Source organism: Camarhynchus parvulus, chromosome 7, assembly GCF_901933205.1.
Source record: "Camarhynchus parvulus chromosome 7, STF_HiC, whole genome shotgun sequence".
Taxonomy (NCBI): domain Eukaryota; kingdom Metazoa; phylum Chordata; class Aves; order Passeriformes; family Thraupidae; genus Camarhynchus; species Camarhynchus parvulus.
This window is the reverse complement of record NC_044577.1, coordinates 19537687-19562188: the sequence shown is the minus strand read 5'-3', so window position 1 is coordinate 19562188 and position 24502 is coordinate 19537687. Positions and strand designations below refer to the sequence as shown.

Here is a 24502-nt window from a genome sequence, read left to right as displayed (position 1 = left end):
TGTGAGATGCTCTGTAGCCTGTTTGTGAACAGCACCCAGCAAGAATAAACTAGCTCTCAACCCAAGCTGGGGAATTTCCTGGATCTAGTACTATTTTCTGTCCTCATTTTTTCTTTGTAAACTCTTGAACGCTCAGTTCTCATTCCTGTGAGTGCTCAGAGCCTCCTGGGACACACTGAGGGCAGCTCTGGTGTGCAATGGCTGTGCACCCACTGCATGGAGCTGCTGCATGGAGTCACTCAGGGCAGAGCTACTGATACATGCAGAAGCATCATGCTCACTGTCTAACACACATCAAGTAAGAAACTCCTAATTAGTGACTAACAAGCAAGTCCCAAGGATTTTCTTACATGGAAGAACAGTATAGCTGCTGTAGAGGTTTTCAGTATCCTCTCATTCTGTGTTTTAAAAGCATCCCCTTCGTTATATTAATATCAGATAATAAAAACAAAAGGAACGTACAATAAAAAATGTAACCTTTATTATTTTGACGCATTAATAATGTTCTTTAGCATCAGTTAGGGTAATAGCATTTTCCTGCATGCAGTTCACTAATACAGATTTAGTCAATAATTTTAATAAAAGTAATCTATATTTAATTTTCCTGTGTAAGAAACATAAAATGTCCTGATGGATTGGATTATACAATTTTGCTACTTTCTCTTTGTGAAAAAATATTGTGGACCCTAGATAATATTTAGAACTGTTCTAGTGCAGCATGAATGAAAAAAAAATCTGTGAGTAAACATGAAAAAAGATTCAGGATTCTCTGAAAAAAAGGTTGTATCTGAAAACTTATGATGCAGGCACTGCTGAGACATTCAATTTGAGCTTTAGACCATTTTCCCATCTGTGAAAATAAAAAAAAAACAACTTAGCTTTTTAGAAGCAAATTATGAACTTATTTCGCAGAAATTATTTATATGTTGGCAAATACTGTAAAAAATAAGATCCTACAGTTATTCATTCATTTGGTTATGTCTTGTTCTCTGGAGTTCTTCTGTGAAAAAGTGCTATGGACTGAAAATAACAAAAATGTTGTGACATTAACCTGAAGATAAAATTCAGTTCTTGTTTTATGTACATAATGCTGAAAAATAAAATAAAATGATTTTTACAGTATTTATATTTGCTTATAAAATCCTAACATTATTTTCAACAGTTTTAGTAGTTTTCAACATCTGTACAGTTTGGATATACACTATATGCTTTTCACTGAAAATTCAGAAATGTAAAACAAATAAGCTCCTACATAGCTGCAAAATATTGCTCAATGGTATGGAGGAATGAGGTCTTTTTGAGTAGTTTATTTCATCTAGCTCTGATGTATGGCTTCCCATGTTTAAGAATCCTGGACAGTCAAAGGAATAGCAGCATAGGCAATATAAACATGCATTGGATTGCATCCAAACTATCTATAATGGTAGATAATACATTATTTTACCTGTTGAATGCTTGCACACTACACTTATTGTGGTACATATTTGATGCAATAAATGTGCTAAAGTCATTATCTGTTTGCTCAAACATGCACCACAGGTTAAAAATTATTTACATAGCAGAGGGCTTTTCATTAACATGTACAACATCAACCTTACTGAGAGCTGAAGATGGCTAAACAATACTGCAGGATAAAGCAGAACAACTTTATAGAGGGCTCTTTTTGATCAATTTGGTGGGCTGAGGCAGATTCATTTAGTGTTCGTATGCATAAAGACATTTGACAAAGACAAAATCTGTGACTCCAGACCTAGGAAGAAGTTTGCACCTTCTGAAACTTAATGGTCTGTGCAAAAAGTAAACCATATTTACTATTTTTGTGAGTTGTAGAGGACTTTACAGGCATACTAAGACTTGTTTGAACATGAAACAACATGAATACATTAATTAAGCACCTCAAAGTCTGTTATTCCTTTCCAGAAACACTGTGCTAAAAAAATCTGTTGTTCTTTGTGACTTAATGTTATTTTCATGCATGATCTATAAGTGCAGCATGCCTTCATGCAAATAATTTCTGTGTGTATATTAGTTGTATAATAGAACACCTGGCCCTTGTACCTGTAAAGGTGTACTTAATTCCCTTCCCCAACAGAAGCCCCATTTACAAAAATAGTCACATATAATAAACAACATATGAATAAAAACAAGATGAATCCACCAACACAGATTTTGTAAAAATATGAAGTATGTGGCAGTTGAAATGCAAACAGTGGATAGAGTTACCCTATTGTTTTATGCTAAACACACAAATACTTGGTTTCACACCCCTTTAACTGGTCCCTACAGTCTGTGTAGCCATTTTTCTCTCCTCTTCAGCAGTGTCAGCTGGTAGTGAGAACAGTAACCTCCTGTCAAGGTTGTTTCTTCTTATCACAGTCACAGTCACTGACAAGGGGTCACTGTCTTTTAATAGGCACTGACCTTTAATGTACAGTATATTTGTAAAAATTGTCAGTTTGGCATAGACCTCCTTCAGGAGTCCTGTTGACACAAACACACGATCCTTACAGGCTATGAACTATTTTGCACATATATGATTTTTCTCGCTATTTGCTCTTACTTCTGACCATCTTTATCTTCCTTTTCATGCTTTTCTTTGACTGGCCTTATTACACGATCATAAGAAGGCGGACAAACTGCTGTTGATGCGGTTATGTCTGTTTTCTCTGTAAATGAGTTTTCATTTAACTTGTCAATAAGGATTTCATCTTTCATACCCTGACCAGCCCCACCTTCAGTTTTATTTTTGTTATAGATAAAGGAAGCTTGTTTTACTGTTCGTTTTAAGAGGTGACGTCTGTAAGCACGCTGAATTATAACAGCAGACACTTCCTCCTGTTTTCGTTTCAATGTAGTCGTAATTGGTTCATAGGAAGCTTTAGAAGGATTGGATGCCATAAACCGATCTTCCATCTGTATTCTGAGGGCGTCCATCTCCCCACTTTCCCCCAAGACACGCTTTGTGAAAGCAAACAAGATGTCAAGGCAGTGAATTCTGTCACCACTCACCATGGGCAGATCCATTGCAATAAGCTGGACTTTGTTAGGTTTGGGTAGATGAAGAGGAGGCTCAAGTGCTGCTGCAAAATCAGACAATTTCTCAAATTCCATGAATTGTGTTGCATCGGGGTCAAACTTCTCCCAGACTTCATAGAACATCTCAAAGTCATCCTCGCTCAAGGGTTCAGCGCTTTCTTCAGTAGCAACACCGAAGTTCTCCAAAATCACAGCAATGTACATGTTCACCACTACCAGAAAGGATATGATAATGTAGCTGACAAAGAAGAAAATCCCAACAGAAGGGTTGCCACAGTCACCTTTCACAGAGCTTCCTGGATGAGCCTTGTTGGGGTCACAGTCTGGCTCCCCACTGTTGAGAATTGGGGCAAGCAAACCGTCCCAGCCAGCGGATGTGGTGATCTGGAACAGGCAGATCATGCTGTTGCCAAACGTTTCAAAGTTGAACATGTCATCAATCCCAGCTTCCCTCTTGACGTAGGCAAAGTTGGACATGCCAAATATGGCATAGATGAACATGACCAGGAAGAGCAGCAGCCCAATGTTGAACAAAGCAGGAAGAGACATCATCAAAGCAAAAAGCAGAGTGCGGATTCCCTTAGCGCCTTTAATGAGGCGCAGGATTCGACCGATCCTGGCAAGCCGGATGACTCTGAATAGTGTGGGAGACACAAAGTACTTCTCAATCATCTCAGCCAAAAACATTCCTAAAAAAGAAAAAAAGAAAAGAAAACCAAAGTACATTACCGTTTAATCTCCACATCACAATAGAAATTTAGAAGCACAGTTTTAAAATTGGCAGTTTTATGTAGCAATTAAAGATTTTCTGTAGATTACACTGGCATAATTTCTGTTTTAGCAGTTATACTTAATATTTGCTGTTGCAATAAATGTTGGATGATTATAACAGTTTTGATGGTTGGTCTAGCTAAATTACAAATTAAAATGTAAAGCTGAATGACTTGGCTGTAAATCTTGCGATGGCAAAAGCTCACCATATAGCTCTGTTCAAGTAAAAGTTCATCTCCTGTTCATTTTACCTTCCTTTTAGTTTAATTAACAAGACTTACCTACTATAGAGAGAATTACAACCACAAAATCAAAAATGTTCCAGCCTATAGTGAAGTAGTAATGGCGAAGTGAAATTAATTTCAGAACACATTCTCCAGTGAAAAGGACAATGAACACGAGGTTTATCCAGTATAAAATATTTTCCATTTCTTCGCTCTGGTCATCAGTTTCTACCATCATGGTAACCATGTTAAGACAAATAAGAATCATGATGCTGATGTCAAATACTTGCTGTGTCACAAAATCAAAGACCATTCCTTGGAATTTATTCTGAGGAAGAAAGAAAAAATAAACATCCAATACAAACTGTAATTTATTTATATTTCCTGTTAGAAGAAAGTAGAAAACCACATGCGGTAAGGCTTATAAGACTTCAATAAAATTGTAACTAGTGTACACTAGTTACTAATTGAGTACTCAAATACAACAACTTAGTTCGGCCTCCTGTATTGCATATTCATATATGAAATATTTGTAAGTGAAAAATATTTTTTTTGTTTTATTTTTGTTTTCCATTTCTGCTGAGTAATGCCCTGGTTACTGATAACTTTCAATTGGCATATTTCTGCTCTCCCTGTATCAATAAAACTCTTTGTAAATAGCTATTCATCTGATGTGTATAAATAATTTTACCCCTGGTCTTGGTATAGGTTTTTGTGGTTTTTTGGATCCCAGCTTTTTCATTGCATTGTAGTATTTCTTCTGCTCTTCTGTCATAAATATGTCTTGACCTCCAAAGTAAAAACATAAAATCAGAACTGGTTATAATCACATTTATATGCAGTGCTGAGAAAACTGAGTGAGTCAAAAATCAAGAAGATTAAATGGGAAAAATCTCTTAGCTTTCAAATGCATTTGTCTACAGTCTAAGCATTTAGTCTAGAAATCTGGACTTCCAGTATTGAATCGCTCAAAACAAGAAAAAAAAATGCAAGCAACCTTTTTTTACAGTTATTTTCCAGGAACTCCAAGATATCATTTCCATTACCTCTTTTCTTTTATAGTACGAGATACAGTAAAGAGTATTTGAGATAAATTCAGATAGTCTGGGCTGCTTAATACTGTAACTTCTCAACTGTGATTGCAGTGAAACAAAGGAAAAAGACAAAGTCAGGTTGCCAGTATAGAAATGTGCTTTAGGTATCTCTAGTTCTGCAATCACATTAGCATTAGGGCCCAAAGTCTTCAAGGTTCTTGAGAAGATGGATTATTAGACTTTGGAGAAACTTGGCTGAAGATTGAAGATTGGTACTATTAACAGCAAAATACTCTCTTTTAAATCTTTTATTTTGATTAGTTCTGTGTTCTATTTAGCAAAAGCATGAACCTGCCTTTGAAGTCTGACAGTGAACATAAAGAAGGAATTATGGGTCTTTCATATTTCTAATCAAAATCCTTAGCAAGCTTGTGTTAGAGACAACTTGAATGAAAATCTATGAGACTTCCCATACCTCTTGAACAAAATTTTTCCTAGATAAGAGATACTTGCAGACATATAATTCCAGGAATGCCAATGCACATATGGGACGGGATACAGCCCTTTGTGGATGACTGTGTGGGAAGCTTGAAGATGTGGGAATGCATGGACCATAAGCTGGACAGGCTCCCTGACCATTTACCTCTACATTTCTACATGTGCAGCATCCAGAAATCTTGCTTAGTATTTCTCATTATTAACATAAAACCAAAGAAAGTAATGCAGTCCAGTAAAGTAAAAATAAACTTTTAATTCTTAGCTGCTTTGGTCCTTGAGCTTTCATTGCTTTATCTATTTACAGAAAATAATTTTAAAGGCAAGCATTTCCTACTCAGACCATCTGTACCAGTGAGATTATCTACATCTGCACTGTGAAATAATAAAAAAAAGGTCCTGAAATAGTTACAAACCACTCCTGCTCTATAAAGTTTCAGATTTTTCAGTGCCACAAAGTAGAACTTGAATACTTGGGATCATTGAAACATCATCTTTAATTGGATGATGTAATTAATTTTCAGCTAGCTGGTTTTTTTGTGTGCTCAGAGAATAACTAAAAATAAGAAGGAAAAAACTCCAAGAAATTATGAATGCTTTAATGTAGGGACCTAATTAAGGGGTTGGATCATGCAGGAAGGCTTCATGAAATTTAGTCATGAAAAAGCAGATGACTTGGGGAAGAATAAACTGGGAATTGACAAAAGCAGGATCTGTTCCATTCACTAAATGAAAAATCTTATGACTTAACGAATACTGCAGGTATGATTTTGTCATAACATATTGCAGCTTTTTCAATTTTGAACAAGCTATGTGGGTACTTTCCATATATTATGCACCTGCAAAAATGTGTTATTTTAGAATATCTTTATAAGAGAAATAAAACAATACTTATCTTCTTTTTTTGCTGATTGAAGTTGTCAATAATAACACCAATGAACAAATTCAGGGTGAAAAAAGACCCGAAAATTATAAAGATGACAAAATACAAGTACATATACAAGTTGTCTTCATATTTGGGTTGATCTAACACCTAAGGGGAAAAAAAAGAGAAATATGATTCCTAAGACTTCATGTGAAAATTTCAACCAAAAAAGTGGCAACCTTGCACAAAGTGCCACCAGTATTTTGTATTTGAACAATATTCCTATCACTTATATGAATATATTTTTTTCTATTCTACCTCTTGCTGATAGCACCTGGCAGTTTGCATTCAGTTGCCCACATTTTGTTACCACAGAATCTCATACTCATTTTTCATTCTATTGTATGGATATAATTGCTTATTTAGGATAAATACACACTTGTAGATAGACAGACCTCAGGGAAAAAAAGATAATTTAAAATATTTGCAGTACTTACATCTCTTGAGTCAATAGCTGCATACATAATATCCATCCAGCCTTTAAATGTGGCCTGTAAACAGTACACACCTTTTAAGCATTCTAAAGACAATTCATTTAATAATTTCCAGCAACTCAGTACAGCACCAGAAATAATTAGTAGCATTAGATTTCCAAAATGTTTTGCTCTTGGCTTTGTATTCAGCTGCTCATCAGATATACTGCTGTGTATCCCATTACTTTGTATTAGATATGAACATTTTAAACAGTAAGTAGGATTAATTTATTTCTAATTTCTAATTAACAAAAGTTATAGAAGGCATTTTAGTTCATCAAATCCTGTCAACTGCAAGAGCTATGTACAGCTGGGTGTATAGCCTTATGTAACTGAGTTGTCACCAGTTAAGACGAAGATGTAGTTCCTCTGTCCCAAGTCAGAAAGGTGGCAACGAAATGGAACCAAAAATTTGATCATCTCAAAAAAGGTATTTTTCTATAATCAGACTATACATTGAAGGATTTTACCTGGTTTAGTAATTCTATGTTCACTTTAAATATAATATATTTGTGCTTTACAGAGCCTAGATGTCTCATACATTCTGAGATAAAGTAGTGGGAAGTGTTTCATGTGCATTGAATATTTATTATGCCTCATAAATGACAGCATTTATTGAAATTTTGGAGGTATTTCCTCTGCCCAGAATCTGTACATTTTTATATTTGACAGTGAGGTGTAGATTGCTTCATCAGAATGTTCGAAACAGAAAGTAATTTACTCTGTTGTGGCAATTAGTTCCCTTTGAGATGTCCCTTTAAGGAACATCTCCAAGTAGAAATTTTTGGCCAGTTGTGCCCAAAAATAGAGCAAAAAAAAGGAAATAATTCTATGCTGTTTAATCCTCATTACAATTTTGCAAAACAAGACTGCAGATCATTGGTTCCTTCATTTTCCTTGCCACAGAAACTAGTTGCAGGATACAATCAGGAATGCAACACTCATCCATGTTTTTTACTGTATCACCATCATCATCAGGTTTCATTTCTAGTGGAAGTTTCAAAAAACCTTTTTTTTTTATGCAGGACATGGAGCAGTTTGGCATCATCCTAAAGTGAACTTAAAATGAGAAGAAATTATTTTCTCAAAGGAAAGGTCCTTTACACTTTTGGAACAGTGGAATACTGAAAAGAGCATGATTACACTTAGATGCAAATCCAATGTGCAGCAACTTTCACATCTTGGGGTCAAGACAGAAAATATAAAGCTCAGGCAACTAACAGTATGATGGTGAAATCAAAATGTAGTATCAAAGGACCAATAAATCAAGAATAAATCTGAAACAAGTAGCAGTCAGCTGAAGAATATAAAGTCCTTGCGGAATACCTGGACTGCAAGGGATTGGGAGAGGTAGATAAGGTCTATTTATGTGATTACTAATATATGCTTAACTTGTTCTCAAAGGCTTTTAATGGTGAATACACCACAACCTTATAAAAAGTATGTATTCTGGCACTTCCTTTTATTATTTCCTAATGCTTACATCCTTCTGTTGCCATTTAAGACTCACTTGTCATAGCCATTACATATCTGGAGAACTCCAGGAATCACCTTCATGCAGCATCTCTTACTTTTTGCAAATTGATTGTTGCTTTCCTTCTTTTTTAGGTAGTGATCACTGTTCCTTCAATTTTCCCATGCAACTCCTGTTTTCTAGAACTCTGATCACTCTCCTTATTTTGCTCTGAGCTCTGTTGCACTAGTTAATCTCTTGCAATGGCAACCAAAACAGGATTCAGTATTCCATCTATCAAGGTCTAAATAGGGCAAGATGATTACACCATGTCTTACAGTGCTACTTTTGCTTCTGTCTTGGTACACTATTTACATTTTTTGGAATATCATGACTTGAAATGAGCACTTCGGTCTGACACACCACATGAAAATAATGGGCAGACTTTTACTTCAGAAATATGATGTCAATGATGGAGTGGCACTTGTGCAAAATGTGTGCTGTTGCCTCAGATTCAGACTCATGGTGATCTTTGCATATCATTCTCCAGGCAAAACAGAATAATTTTTTATTTTTTTGCAAATGTATTGGTGTAGCCTAGACTAAGTAGAGTAAATGAAAAAAGATAGACTAATTTTAAAACATTAAGCTTCACCATCATCATTAAAGTACTGCACTATAAACAAACAGTACCCTTTAACAAGTGATAGGAAATAGAGCTGAATACAGCTCAGCTGAATTGAGCTATATTATTGTTTTTGTTGTTGTTGTTGTTGTTAAAAAGGAAACTTGAAAAGAGTGTGGGGTGGAAAAACAGAAATATAACATACTGCTATCTTAGGATTTCCACAATGAGGTTCATAAAACCCTAAGATATTAAAAATTTTGAAGAAATTAAGAAAGAGAGTCAAGATATCCTATTCAGTGAAAGCATTTTTCTACTGTAGATGCATAGACCTGCTTATATTTATCTGCAAGGTCTTCTCTTTAAGAGAAATAAAGTATCATTTGTGTATTTTTGTATCCTGAAAGAAAATAACACAGAAAATGACCAAGAGATCAAATTATTAGTTTCCATTTTGCATATCACCACATAAAATATATTGTATATTCTCAGTAACACTAAATCAGGAGTAATTAATTGATTTCAAAGGTTACAGCAGTATAACTGAAGTCAGCATCTCTTCCAAGGTTTTTTTTTCTGCCAAGGAGATTTCAATGACACACATTCAAATGCATATTCAAATGTAGTTAAAAAAAACAATAAAACAAAAATCCCCCATCTCCTTTACTATTGGTAAAAAATCATAGATTTTTTCCCTCTGATAAATAATTTCTTATGAAGTTGTAAGTCATGCTGGAGTTTTACCACTCAATTTCTTTACCAGAAAAAATCACCACAAAGATTCACATTCCCTTTTGGAGATACAATAGCATCTTGCTTTTAAAATACTAACCTGTTGGAACTTTGAAAGTACCCTAAAGTTTAAGTCTTAGAATTCAGCTTCTGATTTTTTTACCATACACTTCAAGAGATGTGTTGTCTTGCTGATATTAGTAACAGTAGAGTATAATATTGTGCTTTGTGGCTGGTTTGCCACATTTTATCCTGGTCAGCAGGATAAAAGCAGGCCTCTGGGAGGTTTACTTACCAAGAATCCAAATACTAGGTTCAAGTAAAAAGGCATAAGGCCATAAAACTATCAGGGCAGATGCCACATTTCTTTGTGTACACCAACCTCTTCCTCTTCACTCATTGGTGCATTACAATTTTGAAAGGAATTTCTCCAGCAGATGTGTCTCTGCTTTGATGCTTCTCTTTAGGGACAGAGAAATACTCAAGCAAGTTCAGACCAAGAAATGAAAAAAAGAAGCTTGAAGATCCAGACAAAACAATATGATCTATGCTATATTATAGAAGAAAAAAGTTCTCATAGAGGAAATGTGTACTTATATATGACTGATGGTATGAATAATGATACTCCAACTTCAAATTATGTAAGAATTCCGGAAAACAGTTTGATCAACAAAGTCCATAAAACTTGGATTTATCAATGACATGTATTGTTAGGCTGTATTTTTGGGCATAAAGAATTATAACATTGATATAATACTAAAGATTTTCCACACAAAAATGCCTCCCATGAAAGAAAAAACCCAGGATACATCAATGAAAAAATTAGGTAATGTTCTTTTCTTAGGCTCCTCATTCAAAAAAGTCATTCACCAGCACTGCCAAGTAAACTCAACAGCTTTTTAGAGAGTTCCTTGTGCTTAAAGTCACTATCACACATTTGCATTTTTTGAGCCCAGAATACTTCTTTCTGAAATTATCTCTCTGCCTTTGAGTGTTTCTGTGTGAAATAGATATGTTTCTTTTCCATATCATTCTTTAAAAAAAGTTTTCTGTGATGAACAGACCCATATACTGCCAGAGACATAAAAAAAAAGTTTCACAGTTTCACCGTTTTTCATTTATGTCTTTTCTAGAATAATAAGGCCCTCGGTGCCTTGGTTTGAAGTTCTTTTGGCTTGTTTTCATTTTGATTTTTTGTCATAAAAATAGTTCTAACTTCCATTAGTATTCACTCCAATTTGTGATACAGATAGTAAGGTTATGATTCTTGTAACCCAGAAAAGCTGAAGGGATTTACAGCATTCTTTGGCTGATTCAAAGGCCGTGAGCCAGAGGGCAGAATGGAGAATGGAAATAATGAGGAATAAGAGGAAGCTTTCTGTATTTATTTTCTAGCCTCCTGGCCTTGTATCAGTAATTCATGCACTGATACTCTTTACAGAAATTGTTATTAGAAAAATGACATTGACCTCCTTGGGGTTATTTTCTCGGGTCCAGCACTACTAAAAGTCTATGCTTGAGGTTGTTGAGGTGCAGAACCAAATGAATTCAGTAGAAAGGCCATTAACGCTCACTTCAGGCAAAAAGAAAGCATATCCACTTGTAACCATGGTTTTATAATCAGATTTTTCAGGCTCAGTATATAATTTTAGGCCTAAACGTTCAATAGCTTTATCTTTGTTTCTGACACAGTAATGTATACCTCTAACTGAGTCATACCTTAGCATTTAGTCTTCTTTCTATTGCTGCAAACTGTTTAGGAACGGTAGGAAAATCTAGGGCTATGACATACCTATTCAAGTCTCATGTTTGTTTTGACATGATGGCTTTGGAGGCCTGTTCTAGAGTTTGATCCAAAGTACTTTATATATCAAATAGAAAATCACCTTATCAGTCTTTCTTGATTGAGAAAGCAATGTAAGAATCTCAAACAGTTATGAACTGTGGCCTTGTTTTCTTGACGGTGAAAAAACATAGAGTCTCTACATTTTAATACATTAACTGGAGATCAAGCTGATATTAATCTTTCTCAGTCCTAGGGCTCTTATAATTCCATAACTGCAAAATCACTCCTACTGGCTTACTTACCAAACCCTAAAAGATGCAGGGATGATGTTTTGTTCAATGACAGAAATGCCCCTGTTTTTTCTGCTATGTCAAACCTAAAGGTCTTGATGATTTTACAAGCATTTTAGCAATACAGAAAAATTAAGTGCTGTTGTCATGGACATTCTACTCACACAAAAAATCCTCCATCATTATGTGAGGGTCTCATGCTCTTGCAAGGTCTTTACATTGTAGATACTGCACAAACAATCAGGCTTGTCCTCCATGAGAGCTAGGTCCCTCTGTGGTAGGTCTAGATGAATTTTTCCTTTGGAATTGTGGGAATGATTGGCAAATTTCTCTTCATTTGCCTCCCAAAAAATCCAATCATTTAAGAATCTAAGCCTTCATGTAAGGAAATACTTGTGTCTTTTCAATAAATGGAAGATGAAATAGTCTATGCATAGCCAGGACACTGAAACCTGGAATAAGGACTTGTGTCCCGGAGTAAAACAGGTTACTACTAGAAGGAGAGTTGCAAACTGCTTGGAAAGAGATGTGTTGATGTCTTGTTTCTCCTCAACACCTGTAATGAAGCATTTTGACTCCCTGAGTGAGTAGACTTCATAAAGAAGGCAAAGAAAGTAAGTACTTAAAGTCTTTAGTTATCAAAATCAAATTGTATTCAGTTCAGTATTTTATTTCCTAATACTATTGGTCCCTCTCCACTCTTTTCTGATGTGACAGTAAAGTGAGGAATCATAATGGAAATTAAATGAACAGACTTATCAGTCACACAGGTAAGGTGCTGTATTAGCTGGAGAGGCAGTTCCCATTGCTCAGAACTACTGTTTTAGACCTTGTGCAGGACAATGTCCATACCACTGCATCATGTTAATGATTTGTCTTACTGAGATTTTGTATAAACAACATAAAATCCAGAAACTTATTTAAAAGCAACAAAAATTAAACCTAAGATACTGCAGATTTAGTCACCTCAAAAAAAAAAAAAAAAGCATAGAAGTTGCTGAAGGCACACAACATGGGTTAAAGCCCAGCATTTTCTTGATTAAAGCTGGGTAAGATTGGTAGCTGCTTCAAAATACACAGATAGACAGTGTTGTGCCTTCAATTTTTGATATTGAAGGCATAATCTTCTGGTACCTCTGTGTATATTTTCTTACTTCCCTCAGATTTTGCTAAATAAACTCTATGAAATCTTTTTGCACAGAAGTATCAGGAAAATATTTCATAGATTATAGTATCAAGTGCTATTTTTCTTTTCTTATTTCTCTTCTGAATAAGAAATTTCTTTTTAGATCTGCCCTGGTGGCAGCCACAAACCTGAGATGAGATTTATTACCTGGAATTCTTTGTGACTTAATCTCACCAATGGAGATTTCTTTTTTCCCCCTGGCAACTGGAAAACTTAAAATATTTAGATACCTGAATACCACTCTAGGGTAATTCTAGAAACTTCAAAAGTTAGAAGCAGTTAAAGGACCGCAAAGGGAATCATAAATAGGAAGTTGTTTCATTAGATGTCCTGAGGATTCTTTATTCATCATAGAAGACTCTACTTGCTGCTTACGATGAAAAGAGTAATCAATTACCCATGTAGCAGAACTACTAAGTCACAGATAAAAATCAGGTAAATGTTTTGTCTCTTTGTTACTAGAATTGCTTTTCACTACTGCTTATAAACAGGAAAAGGTAGATAAAGAGTGATCACTTACTACTTGAAGTAAAGAAAGATACCCAAATCCTACATTATCAAAGTTTACTTTCACGTTTTTCCATCGTGCACTTTGATTGTTTTTTATGAGTTCCTCGCACTGACTAAAATTGTTGATTTGGTCGACTTCAAACCTTTCATCAGTTGTGGTGTTAACACAGTAGTAGAACTTCCCAGCAAACAGATTTACTCCCATGATGCTGAAAATTAGCCAGAATATAAGACAAACGAGAAGCACGTTCATGATGGATGGAATTGCTCCTAAAAGGGCATTCACAACCACCTAGTACACAAATACAGGGGGAAAGAGAAAAGAGTATAAGCATATTTACAGCAATACATTTTTGTATACTGTTTCACCATTCCTTAGTAAAAGTTTATTCTGAAACTAGTACTATAAATTTTAAAGCAGCATATTAATAACTGTAGCATTGCACCATTCCTTTAAATTATTAACATCAGTACATGTAATTAAAAGAAAATAAGTGAGATAATGAAAATAATTAATAGAAAAACAAAAGAGAAGATTTGGCAGTAATAAGATGATGCCTGACACTGACTTGTTCGAGATAAAAGAGAAAAATGTGCTAAATGAAAAATGTAGACATAATAAAATTCTAAAAATGAATGAAATTATAGCTTAAAAATGTTGAAAGCAGAATGGCAACTTGTGGATTTGATCAACATAGTTTTGAAATTTAAGCTGGAAATACAAATGCCATGAATCTAGAAACTAAGCTCTACATAAAAGAATTATGCGCGAATTAAAGACATCACTTTATTGCCTTATCGTTCCATGCAAGATTATAACAAAGATTAATTTCTTTGTATACAAAAGCAAGACAGGTTTGCAATATGTGTCTACTTGAATCAACATAATTTATTTCAAGCTCCAGTCTTGTTGTTTCATTAATTAAGTTAGCAATACCCTTCATTTATCTAAAAAAGGATATAATTAGGGCTTCTGATTTTGCATTTTGAATTACTTTTGTGGGGGGTTACCTTCTCAGACTTTTGCAGGCAAGATGTCAATATATCTTATGCAGAAAAAAAAGTGCATTTTTCTGATATATACAGAAATTAATCACATGTGTCTGTCAGACCTATCAAAACTTTTGTGATGAGCAATTATTTTTCCTTAAGTGTCCAATTCCAGCTTCTCATTTACAAGTTGTATTTTATTTAAAAGTTTACATTTTTTCTTCTGTAAACTTTTGGGACCTGGTAGGAAGGTAAAATAAAATATGAAGTAGGGTTCTGACTTTCAGTAATCTAAGTCCTGCAGCAAGGCAGGAAAGGATTGGCAAGGATATTGGAGTACATTAAGTTGTCTTAGTCCATCTCTGTTCCCTGCAATATTGATGCATTCTCCCCATTACCAACATAGTTGTGAGCAAGCTCAGAACTGCTCAGTCTTACTACCTGTATTTCACAGCCTCTAGAAGGCCTTTGGAAGAGGAATATTGTGGTTGTGTTATTTGTCACTCAGCACCCTCCTCCCCTTTTCCTCCCAAATTATATGGCCAGCGATCAGGACCTGTTTAGAGATCTTAGGTAGAAATGTTGTTTTCAGAGCATATTTTCTTTTCAATTAGAATGTTCTCCTCCATTGCCAGGCAGTAGAAATGGGACCTTTCTGTAGCAGAATAATCCTGTTCTTCTATAAAACCACAATTTTATTTTTCAAATGTAACGCCTTTTTTTTTTTTATTGCTTGTATTTTTGGTGATGAAAAGATCCCAGTAATAAATCTGTTGCTATTTAGCTTTGTGGAATTGAGAACAACATAAAAATTAGAAATGGAATTAGAAATTCTGAAATTTGTTCCAAGTCTGACCTGATCTATGACACTGCATTATGCTATTGTTGCTTTGAAATTCTAGGCCAGCCAGTGTTTGTCTTTTTTTCCCCCACTCATAAAAATGTTCCAAATGTGTTACACTGATTTAATTCCTCTGTTATTCTTGATGAAAAACCTGAAAATAAAGATGTCAAGAAAGAAAGATGGGGTTTTAGTTCTGCAACTCAAATGAATTAAGGTTAACTCTGCTCACACAAAGAATGGTTTTGCAAAAATTGAGTGCCTGTAGCAGTTACCTTTATAACAACCCTGACAACCATTGAACCACAGCACAGATCCAGAACAGGCAGCAGAATAATAACAGCAACAATAACTGTTACAACAATTATGAATTGATAATAGTTGTAGAAAAAAGGATTTCTACAAAATGCCTCAGTGCATCTTGCACTTGATAATCTTTAGATGAACAGGTAATGCAGTCTCACCACTGAGACTATGGAAAGATCAGCCACATCTTCTTGGATAAAAAGAGAACAGCTTCCAGCAACTGTTCCAACAATGCTTCCAACAACTTAATTCATACAGGTCACTGAAAACCCATCAAATGGTAATAATTTTTGGTCACTACTGACCTGGCCTGGATGCGAACTGGTGACCTAGAGATGAAAGGCTCTGTATCCTATTACCAACCCCTTGAGCTATCCAGGCCCCCTGGAAGGTTTTTTAAGAAAAGAAGAAAAGAAAATTAAAACTTTTAGAAGCTGTTTTGTGTTTGCATTTTTTTTTCTGTTTGATTTTTCTTCCTCAACAGTGTTGAACCTCACCCCTATAATATTTATAATGTAAAACCCTATTGTTACACATTGGTCAGATGTTCAGCTGACTGTAAACTCCTCCTTAGCAAGATGTCTTTAATTTCTTCAACACATACAGTTGGAGGTAATTGCCTTGACAGTGTTTTTCTGGTTTACTTTTTTTTATATATTTGCTTTAGGAATTAGCTGAGGTATCTTCAGGATAACCAGGACATTAACTTAATATAGATCCAAGATTGCGCCCATACATACACTGACAACACACATAAGTTACAGCAAATGGACAGAAGAAAGGGAGAACCAATTGAAAAGTGAACTGAATGCAGAAAAGAGGTCAATTAGCATTTCTTAATAAGTTAATTTAGCAAATAAAAATTGCCATTCTCATCTTGTTGGAAAGAGTCTGTAGCAGGTTAAAAGAATGTTGGCAACTACAGCTCTTATTTTTTGATTGGTCTTTAAATCTAGATCAGATATACATGATTCAAAATGTATTTTTTCTTTTAAAAGGGGCTGTTCTCTAGGACCTATTTTCTGTTATTTCTTGATACAGAATATAATGTCAGTAAATTGGAAAAAGACGTTTGCAGAGTTGTTTTTTTTTGGTTTTATAAATTACCTATGCATTTCCTCAAGGCTAGGATGTTGCTGGTCAAGCTGACTCCAGTGAACAAAGCTGCAAAAGCCCAAGTTGATTCTGCTTGTTCACCTTCCTGTAGCTTCAGGTAGGTGGAACAGCAGTAAGAACAAGTGAGAAGCAATACTGATGCCTAAAAAGACAAAGGAGCTCTAGACTATTTTACATTTCAGTCAACATTCATCCAGGGGAAAAAAAAATCATTGTGGGAAATCACGACTCCTCTAGAATAAAGCAGTATTTCATATATATATACAGAATTTTTTGTGTTTAAATTTATGTAACATTTATCTTCCAATATCAGACATATATAAGAGAATTACTGCAATACTAATTGTATGTCCTGTCTTCTGGCCAACATGACTTTCTGTCAAGGCAAATTAGTAATCCAGATGTTTTTCATGGCTGCTGTTTGTATCTTCTTTTGAAAAACTCTCCAAAGAAAACAGTAAAAACTGGACAAAAAAAATCAGTTTTGCTGTCAGAACTGTTAGTATGTGTAGAATGAGGATTGTACAAAACATCAGCTTATCCCTGCTGTATGAATAGAATATAAGGAAGCTTTACTAGACTGACCACTGCTATGGGAGACATAGCTGAACACACAGTGAGATATAAATGTATTTTAGTTGCCAGGGGAAAGTATTTTCCATGGATCCTGACACCTCAGCTGCCACAGACTTTCCAGGAATTCCTACATTGGAGCTGAGTAATGGATATATATATATATATTCATGGCCTCCTGAAATCTGTAAACGAACAAGGAAAATTCTTTAGTAGTGCTTATCCACTTTTCCCATAACTTTTGCAGATTCTGTGAAGAAGTTCCTAACTCTCTTCCTGGTGCAAACGAGGAGGAAGTTACCATCTTTGGGATGGAAAAGGAAATGACAGGACTGTGAGTGGAACATTCTTTCTACTCAAAATCAGTAAGTACTTTGTTTGCCTCCACTTGGAAGGTATCAACTTTGTAATTTTATGCTTAAATAGGAAAAGTTCCCAAAGAGCTGCCCGAAAGAACATTTGCAGTGAGAGATGGAGAAGTGAGCAGTGGTTTGGATTCTTGGTGCAACACATAGGTAAGACTGCTGGAATGGCAGGAGGTACACCATGAGTGGACACAGATGCAGGCACAGGTGACAATGGGATCTGCATTTACCACGTGCTCACAGTGAAGGACCTGGAGGACAACACACAACGAAGTCAAGAAGACTCTGAAACCACACTGACTTGACCAAGTGGGTATCAAGTAACAGACAAGTGTTTTCTCTTTTAAATGTAGAAGAGTTGAGGCAAGGGAAGAAAGGACATAGTAACTGTATGTAAACATACAATAACTATCCCAGGCAGGGGCTCAAAAGAGCATCTGAGGCAGACCATGAAGAAACCCCACCCCTTAATCAAGAAGATTAACTATCTGATGCTGTAATAATGGCTTTCTGTTCTCCCTAGTACTGTAAAATTGATGATGGAAACTGCTTTTTTCTGAAATTAGAGGAGCCTCTTCTACAAACCATAACACAGCAGAAAGTCAGTGGGATTGGCGGAAACAGTTATGGGGCTTAATTTAGGAGCAGCTGAGTCAGTTGAAAATGTTTGTCACAAAAGGAATGGAGGTAGTGGACCTGAGGGCCAGCAGACAGAATAAAAAACAGGGCCCAGCGTTGAGGATTAAGAGAGACCCTGAGCAGAGGCTCTGGGACTTCTGCCACAGGTGCTTAGTGTGAGGTTTGGAGGTGCCCATGAAGGAAGATAACTGGCAACGCAGTACAGGAAAAATATTCCCACATAAGATACCACGTCTCATCTGAGTGCATATGTGGGTTTGGATTGAAGATGGCTGTTGGGAGGGAAAGGTTAAACTGGAAGATTTGGTGAGGAGGGAATAGTTTCTCTCAAAGTGGACTTGCAGCTGAGAATGCTGAGCATGTCTGTGTAGGAAAACTCCATTTATTATGCCTAGTGTTGTTTATCCTTTGTCTGTTTTGAGAAGCAGAATTCCTGTGTAGACATAATACACTCTCACAGACATGCTTGAGCCTCCTCTGGGAGACAGAGAGCTCAAAAAAGCGCAGCCTTGTGATAAGCTGTGCATGCACAAAGCCCTTTCATATACGGGGTCAGGCTGCTGGCCCATTTGTCCCCACAAGGATAAAGGAACCCTAAGGGACCTTGTGTACCTGTGTGTCTCTGCCTCCCAGCATTGTTGGCAAGGTAATGAAATAAATTTACTCTTTGCATCTGAGCTGTGTTTTGCTGGTTGCCCTGGCTACCTGTGGATTCACACAATGGCTATTGAAGGATAAAAGTTCTTTATAGTGAAAGGATAAAGTATATGCACTTTGCCACAGCACTGTTGGAGATGGGAATCTTATTCACAGATAATAATAAAAATTTATCCCATTTTATCAATATTTATATCAGGTGATAAACATATGTGATATTGCAGTCTAGCGGATGAGGACAGAACAGGAAAGGAAGAAAGAGAGAGAAGGAATTGAGAGAGAGATTGCAATAATTCTTTTACCTCAAAACTAGAAATTTTGTCATTGAATAGCTTGGAGTGGTACCCTGGGAAGAAGCATGCTGCATGTGCTTGGTGATCAGCTATGAACTGGCTGTAGAGGCAACAGTAAATGAAAATTAGGTATATCTGTGAGAGAAACTGCAACCTACTTGACATGATCCAAGCAATCATTATGGAGGAACAAGAAGAAATTTTAGATTCTAGGAACCTAAAAATGTAGAATAATAACTAAAACTTTCTTGTTTTCAATTAATTACTCGTATTTTGTCTCAATGGATTTTTTGCTAGAAACTAATTTTCATAAGTTTGTCCTACAAATGGAAATCAGAGTGGTGCACTATGCATTGTGTTAATATGAATGTTTGATCTATAATCCACTAACTACATGCTATTATTCCAATATTTACCTGACTAAAAAAAAAAAAATCCCAGTGAAAAAAATCCCAATCCCAAACAAAACCCCCACCAAAATGAAAACCAAACACCTCCATCCCACAAATAAAAAAATTTAAACCACAACACTCCCTAAAACTGCGTCTATTAAGTAAGAATTTCCCTTAAACCAACTTAAAGCTGTTGTCCTGTTGCCATTTTTGCACATCTGATAAGAGTCTGGCTCTGTCTCTTACCTATCTTCTAATCCAAATTACAGGCAATTAATGGATTTTGCTGTTAATAGGCATAGCGTAAAAAACTAGTTTCTACTTTTGCTACACAGTTTGCCCTAATTCTATGTGTTCATATATTTTATTTTTAATGACGTGACCTAGGATTATGTAAGGTCAGAATTAAGTAACATTTAGAAAAATCTTTAGAAAAGTTATAAGAAATTTGAAAAAATAAAAACTCCCTTCTTTTTGCATATAAACTAATGTTTAAGTCACGATCACTAAAAAATTAGTATATCAAAAGTTTGGAGAAGTAAATTATGATGGTGGGACTATACTATTATTTAAATCAATTTTAAAAAAAGTAAAAATGTTGTTTCCTGAAAGAAACAATGAATGCATTTTGTCAGTGTTAGGCATGAGTAGCACCTTTTGTGAACCAATTGAAAAAAATTATTTATGACAGTGTCTTCAATTTTTTGAGTAAAAGGAAGACTGTATTGGGAATATACAGTGAAGATTATTAGAACAGTACCATATAAAGCAATGATTGTAAAAAAAAGTTGGACTTAACTGTGAGTGTGCAAAGTCAGGCAGGTGGAAAGAACCAAAGAGAGCTGTCAAGGAGTTACAAGTAAATCTTAGTCTGAATAATAATGAGCAAATAAAGCTGAAGTAAGAGATAAAAGGTGTCAGAGAATAAGAAAATCACTCCCTGAACAAGACAATTGCTGTATTTTCTACTTTTCTGTAACTGTTACTGTACAAGTGCACCTGTCTGGAGAATGCTTCTCATAGTGATTTTTGTCTTCAAGGAAAGCAAAATACTTTCTCAAATAATGCACCAACTACCTTTCTAACACTTGGTGCTGGAGAAATTTGCCACTATTGGGTGGTGAGTTTATATCTCGGAATGCAACAATTGTTAGCAGAGAGGTTGAACTAGGTGACTCTGAAGTTCTGTTCTAGCTTCAATAAAAAAATTTAACTTGTTTAAAGTAGCAACACTAGCATTTGTTATTCACATAACAGTCTATTAAAAGGAAGCTACACTGTTGGATTTAACAGAAGATGAGGTTCTGGAGCAGCCTGATTCTGTTTCTCACCAGAAACCAAGTAAGCAAAAGTACTTTTGAAGACACTATAGACGAAAAGACATAATTTCACATAATGTATTATAAAATAAAATAATTATCTGCCAAGCAATAAATCACTCCATTAGTTTGAAAGACTTGGTAAACATTGTAAAGAGACATGAGCATGAAAACAGAGCAGTTACTTGGCGTGGGAATAGTATCTTTGTATTTCAGTATGCAGTTAAAAAAACCCAACTTCTTGCCCTCCTTGTTGCATTAATGAAATGTTATCAACTTTTACGTGCCCTGTAACATTTTCAATTAAAATGCAAACTATATTATGTATCCCATTCAATTTTTTTTAAAATTTTGATGCTACCAGTAAGGGTTTTCTGTAAGATACAACAACTACTAAACTGGAAAAAAATGATATAATTTTCAATTGTATAAGGTAACTCTTCAAAAGTTCTCTTCTTATTTAGAATTACAGTCTAAAACATACTAAGATATTTCCTGTATGATTTACGAACATCTATATAGACAGACTTCAAAGTTTATAAATATTTAAATTGCCTTTCAGGAGACACAAAACATGTAATAGATTTTCCTCAAAACTCAAAGTTAATGAATAAGATCACAGTCCTCAAAAAGTCCTTCCGAGTGCATGATGTTTAGATCAAAAAATATATTCCTCTATCTTTAAGAGAAATTTGCAGAAATTATTGGTTCACTTCCTTGAGAGTGAATACATAGTTCTTAAGTGTGAGATGAGATGCTGAACTTACACTGAACATGGTTGCTACTGATGCATCATTTACAGTGCAGCTGTAAAAACCCCTGCGTTAGTGACACCCTCCTGTAGTTTGTGCTTGCAAGGCTGGTAGTTCTAACAAGTGGATTTTGCTTACCATTCTAGTGAATGCAAAATTTTTATATCACTGACATGTCTCCTGCAGGACATTATAAACCCCAAGCAAGAGAAGACACTTACTGGCATATTATATAAAAAAAAAAGAAAACTAGTTTCCAAGAAAGGCCAAAGAAGACTGAATTCAGATTCCAAGAAGGGATTTTACATGTTATATATTATGTGTATACACTGGGAGTAATTTACTTAATGTAACATATAGGGTGTTTTAAATTACACAAAAAACTTTAACTGTGATTATATAAATATCTGTAGTTGTAATTATTCAGATCACGGTATTTTGGAGTGTGTTGAATGTATTAAGAGTAATGGTCAAAAATTTCTTCAGGTTATATTTGGTATATTTGGTATCAATTGGGTAACAGGATAAAGCACAGATCTTTCCAAAACAATATAAAAGCCAGATATTCAAAATTTTAAAGAAAGCCAATTTTTATCTCAGTTAAAAAAACAACTAAAAATCTTAAAATAGCTGAAAAAAATACCCATTTGCTCATTTTCATGTTTTTTCTTTAACATTGAAATGTCAAAGAGTTATTTCCAAAGATTTAAAGCAATTGAGAAGCAGTGGAGGAAGAATATATAGAATCTACTTGTATTGGGATTTGCAGATGAGGTTGTCTCTCCTCCTAACCCTTAATTTACAATGTAGTGATTAGTCAGACTGTAGTCATTAAGGGTAGAAAAGGGGGAAATACTATACCCACAATAGAGGTAAGGGGAGGAACCAGTGGTCCACCCCATCCAAGCTGAAACGTATCCTATATGAAATAGAAATATATAGCCTGTTATTAGTTGTGAATCTGTAATGACAGACACTTGATGCTATGTTTTATAACTCAATTATATGAAAAATGTTTCTTTCATACTAATGAAGTTTTAGTACTCTTGAAAATGCCTCATTGCCACTTTCCTGGTAAAGGAATCCAAGGAATAGCCATTGAATTTTAGAGGAGATTTAAGATATCAAATACTCTAATTTAGATTTTAAAAGTTATGAAATTGGACTGGAAATTTGAAATACAGTAAATGTTTAAAGCCATCAGCCAGAAATATGCATAAGGCATGCAAAACTGAAAGTGCAAGTGGATTTCAGATTGTTTGCTGCCTTCTACTATTTCTCTAATAAATCAAGCACGGCATGACATGCTTTATTTTGTGAAGTTAGACACAAATGCATGCTTTATTGTCACTTAATTCTCTAACTCAGCAAAGCAAATGTACTCCATATTCTACATTTTCATGTAGCATACCAATTCAGAACTAGCGCAAAAGCATTATACTGCAAGTACTAAAAAGCTAAACAAAAAGCAACGGGTATATTCAAATCTCAGTTTGCAGCTACTTCTGCTTAGTACATACACTAATTGAGATGAGAATATAAACCCTAAGACATAAATTCAAATAAAATTAAAGCAATCCTTTACTTTGCCTTCCAGCATCTGGGTGGAGTTGATTTTGTGATTCAATATAGAAAGTATTAAAATTTCTCAAAATTGAGTATACTATACTATTGAGTATACTATACAAAATTCAGCAGATATTCTAAATGCCTTTAATATGGCAGAATTCTGTGCTTAAGGCATGAACAAGCTATGGATCGCCTGTACCCTATTTTGGTGCAAGTGATTCATGTATCTTATACTCACTTTGGAAAGAGAATTATGAAACAGCAGAATTATAAAATTAATTGTAACTAAAGACTATAGCTGAAGACTTCTAAGAATGTAACTTAAAATCTGAAGTGTGTTTCATATTTAGGCATAACAGAATAGTCATTAGTATGTACTGACTGTATAAAATGCTGCGCTCTTCCAATTCACCAGAATGAAAAACTTATTTAAGAGAAACATTGATTGAATTAAAGTAGTTGAGTACTTGGCAAATCGTTTTACAAAATGATGCAGATCTTCTTATATCCACAGCCTCTTGTGGAATACTTCAGATATTTTACATTTTCAATGCAAAATTTGCACAGTTTTTAGCATGGGTAAGCATTAAAATATAAATACATGCTGAATAAAAACTCTGTTTTATCACAGCTCAGTGTAGGTGTGAGCAACATAAGAAATCCAAGAGGGCTGCTTTATCTTTACTTTCCGCAGACAGAAGAAAGAATCTCTTTTTATGAATTCTTATGAAATGAACTTGGTTTCTGAGAAGACGTCAATTTGACTATAGTCTTATGAGCTGGTCAATTATTTATTATTTGAATCTTTTTACTGTTTGTGAGGCATTCATAAAGTAATGCCAAAAACTGTCAGTGAGCTGTTTTGAATGCTTGCCAAGTGCTTTGGAAAAACCTACTTTTTCAGAAGTGCAAGTAGTAACTATAAGGCCTCTATATATTTGGCCAGTCAAATCTGCTAAGTGACTGGAATCAGGCACTTCATTGACTGTCATTAATATTGGAGGACAGAGCTGAAGCCTGTTTGCTTCTCCAAGCTTCTCTGTGATTCCTAACCAGTAAATTGCTCATGAATTATTCATGTTGTGTAGCTGAAATTCTATCATATGATTGGGCTCCTGGCAGTGTTTCATAGTTATTCAGCAAGCAGTAG

The 24502-nt window shown here is 35.1% G+C and overlaps 1 protein-coding gene across 2 annotated transcripts in view; it reads right to left on the bottom strand.

The window, feature by feature from the left end:
- Window positions 1-459: 459 nt before the first annotated feature.
- LOC115905621 (sodium channel protein type 1 subunit alpha-like) overlaps window positions 460-24502 on the bottom strand; it is a 90106-nt gene continuing 66063 nt past the window's right edge. The window contains exons 22-27 of one of the 2 annotated variants that reach the window (XM_030952062.1): window positions 13551-13832; window positions 6923-6976; window positions 6456-6593; window positions 4723-4827; window positions 4089-4359; window positions 460-3725 (exon numbers count right to left, since the gene is read on the bottom strand). In XM_030952062.1, the coding sequence (XP_030807922.1) occupies window positions 2557-3725; window positions 4089-4359; window positions 4723-4827; window positions 6456-6593; window positions 6923-6976; window positions 13551-13832 (2019 nt within the window). In that variant the 3' untranslated portion in view covers window positions 460-2556. The remainder of the gene's footprint in view (window positions 3726-4088; window positions 4360-4722; window positions 4828-6455; window positions 6594-6922; window positions 6977-13550; window positions 13833-24502) is intronic. The other variant, XM_030952061.1, reaches the window with a different exon arrangement.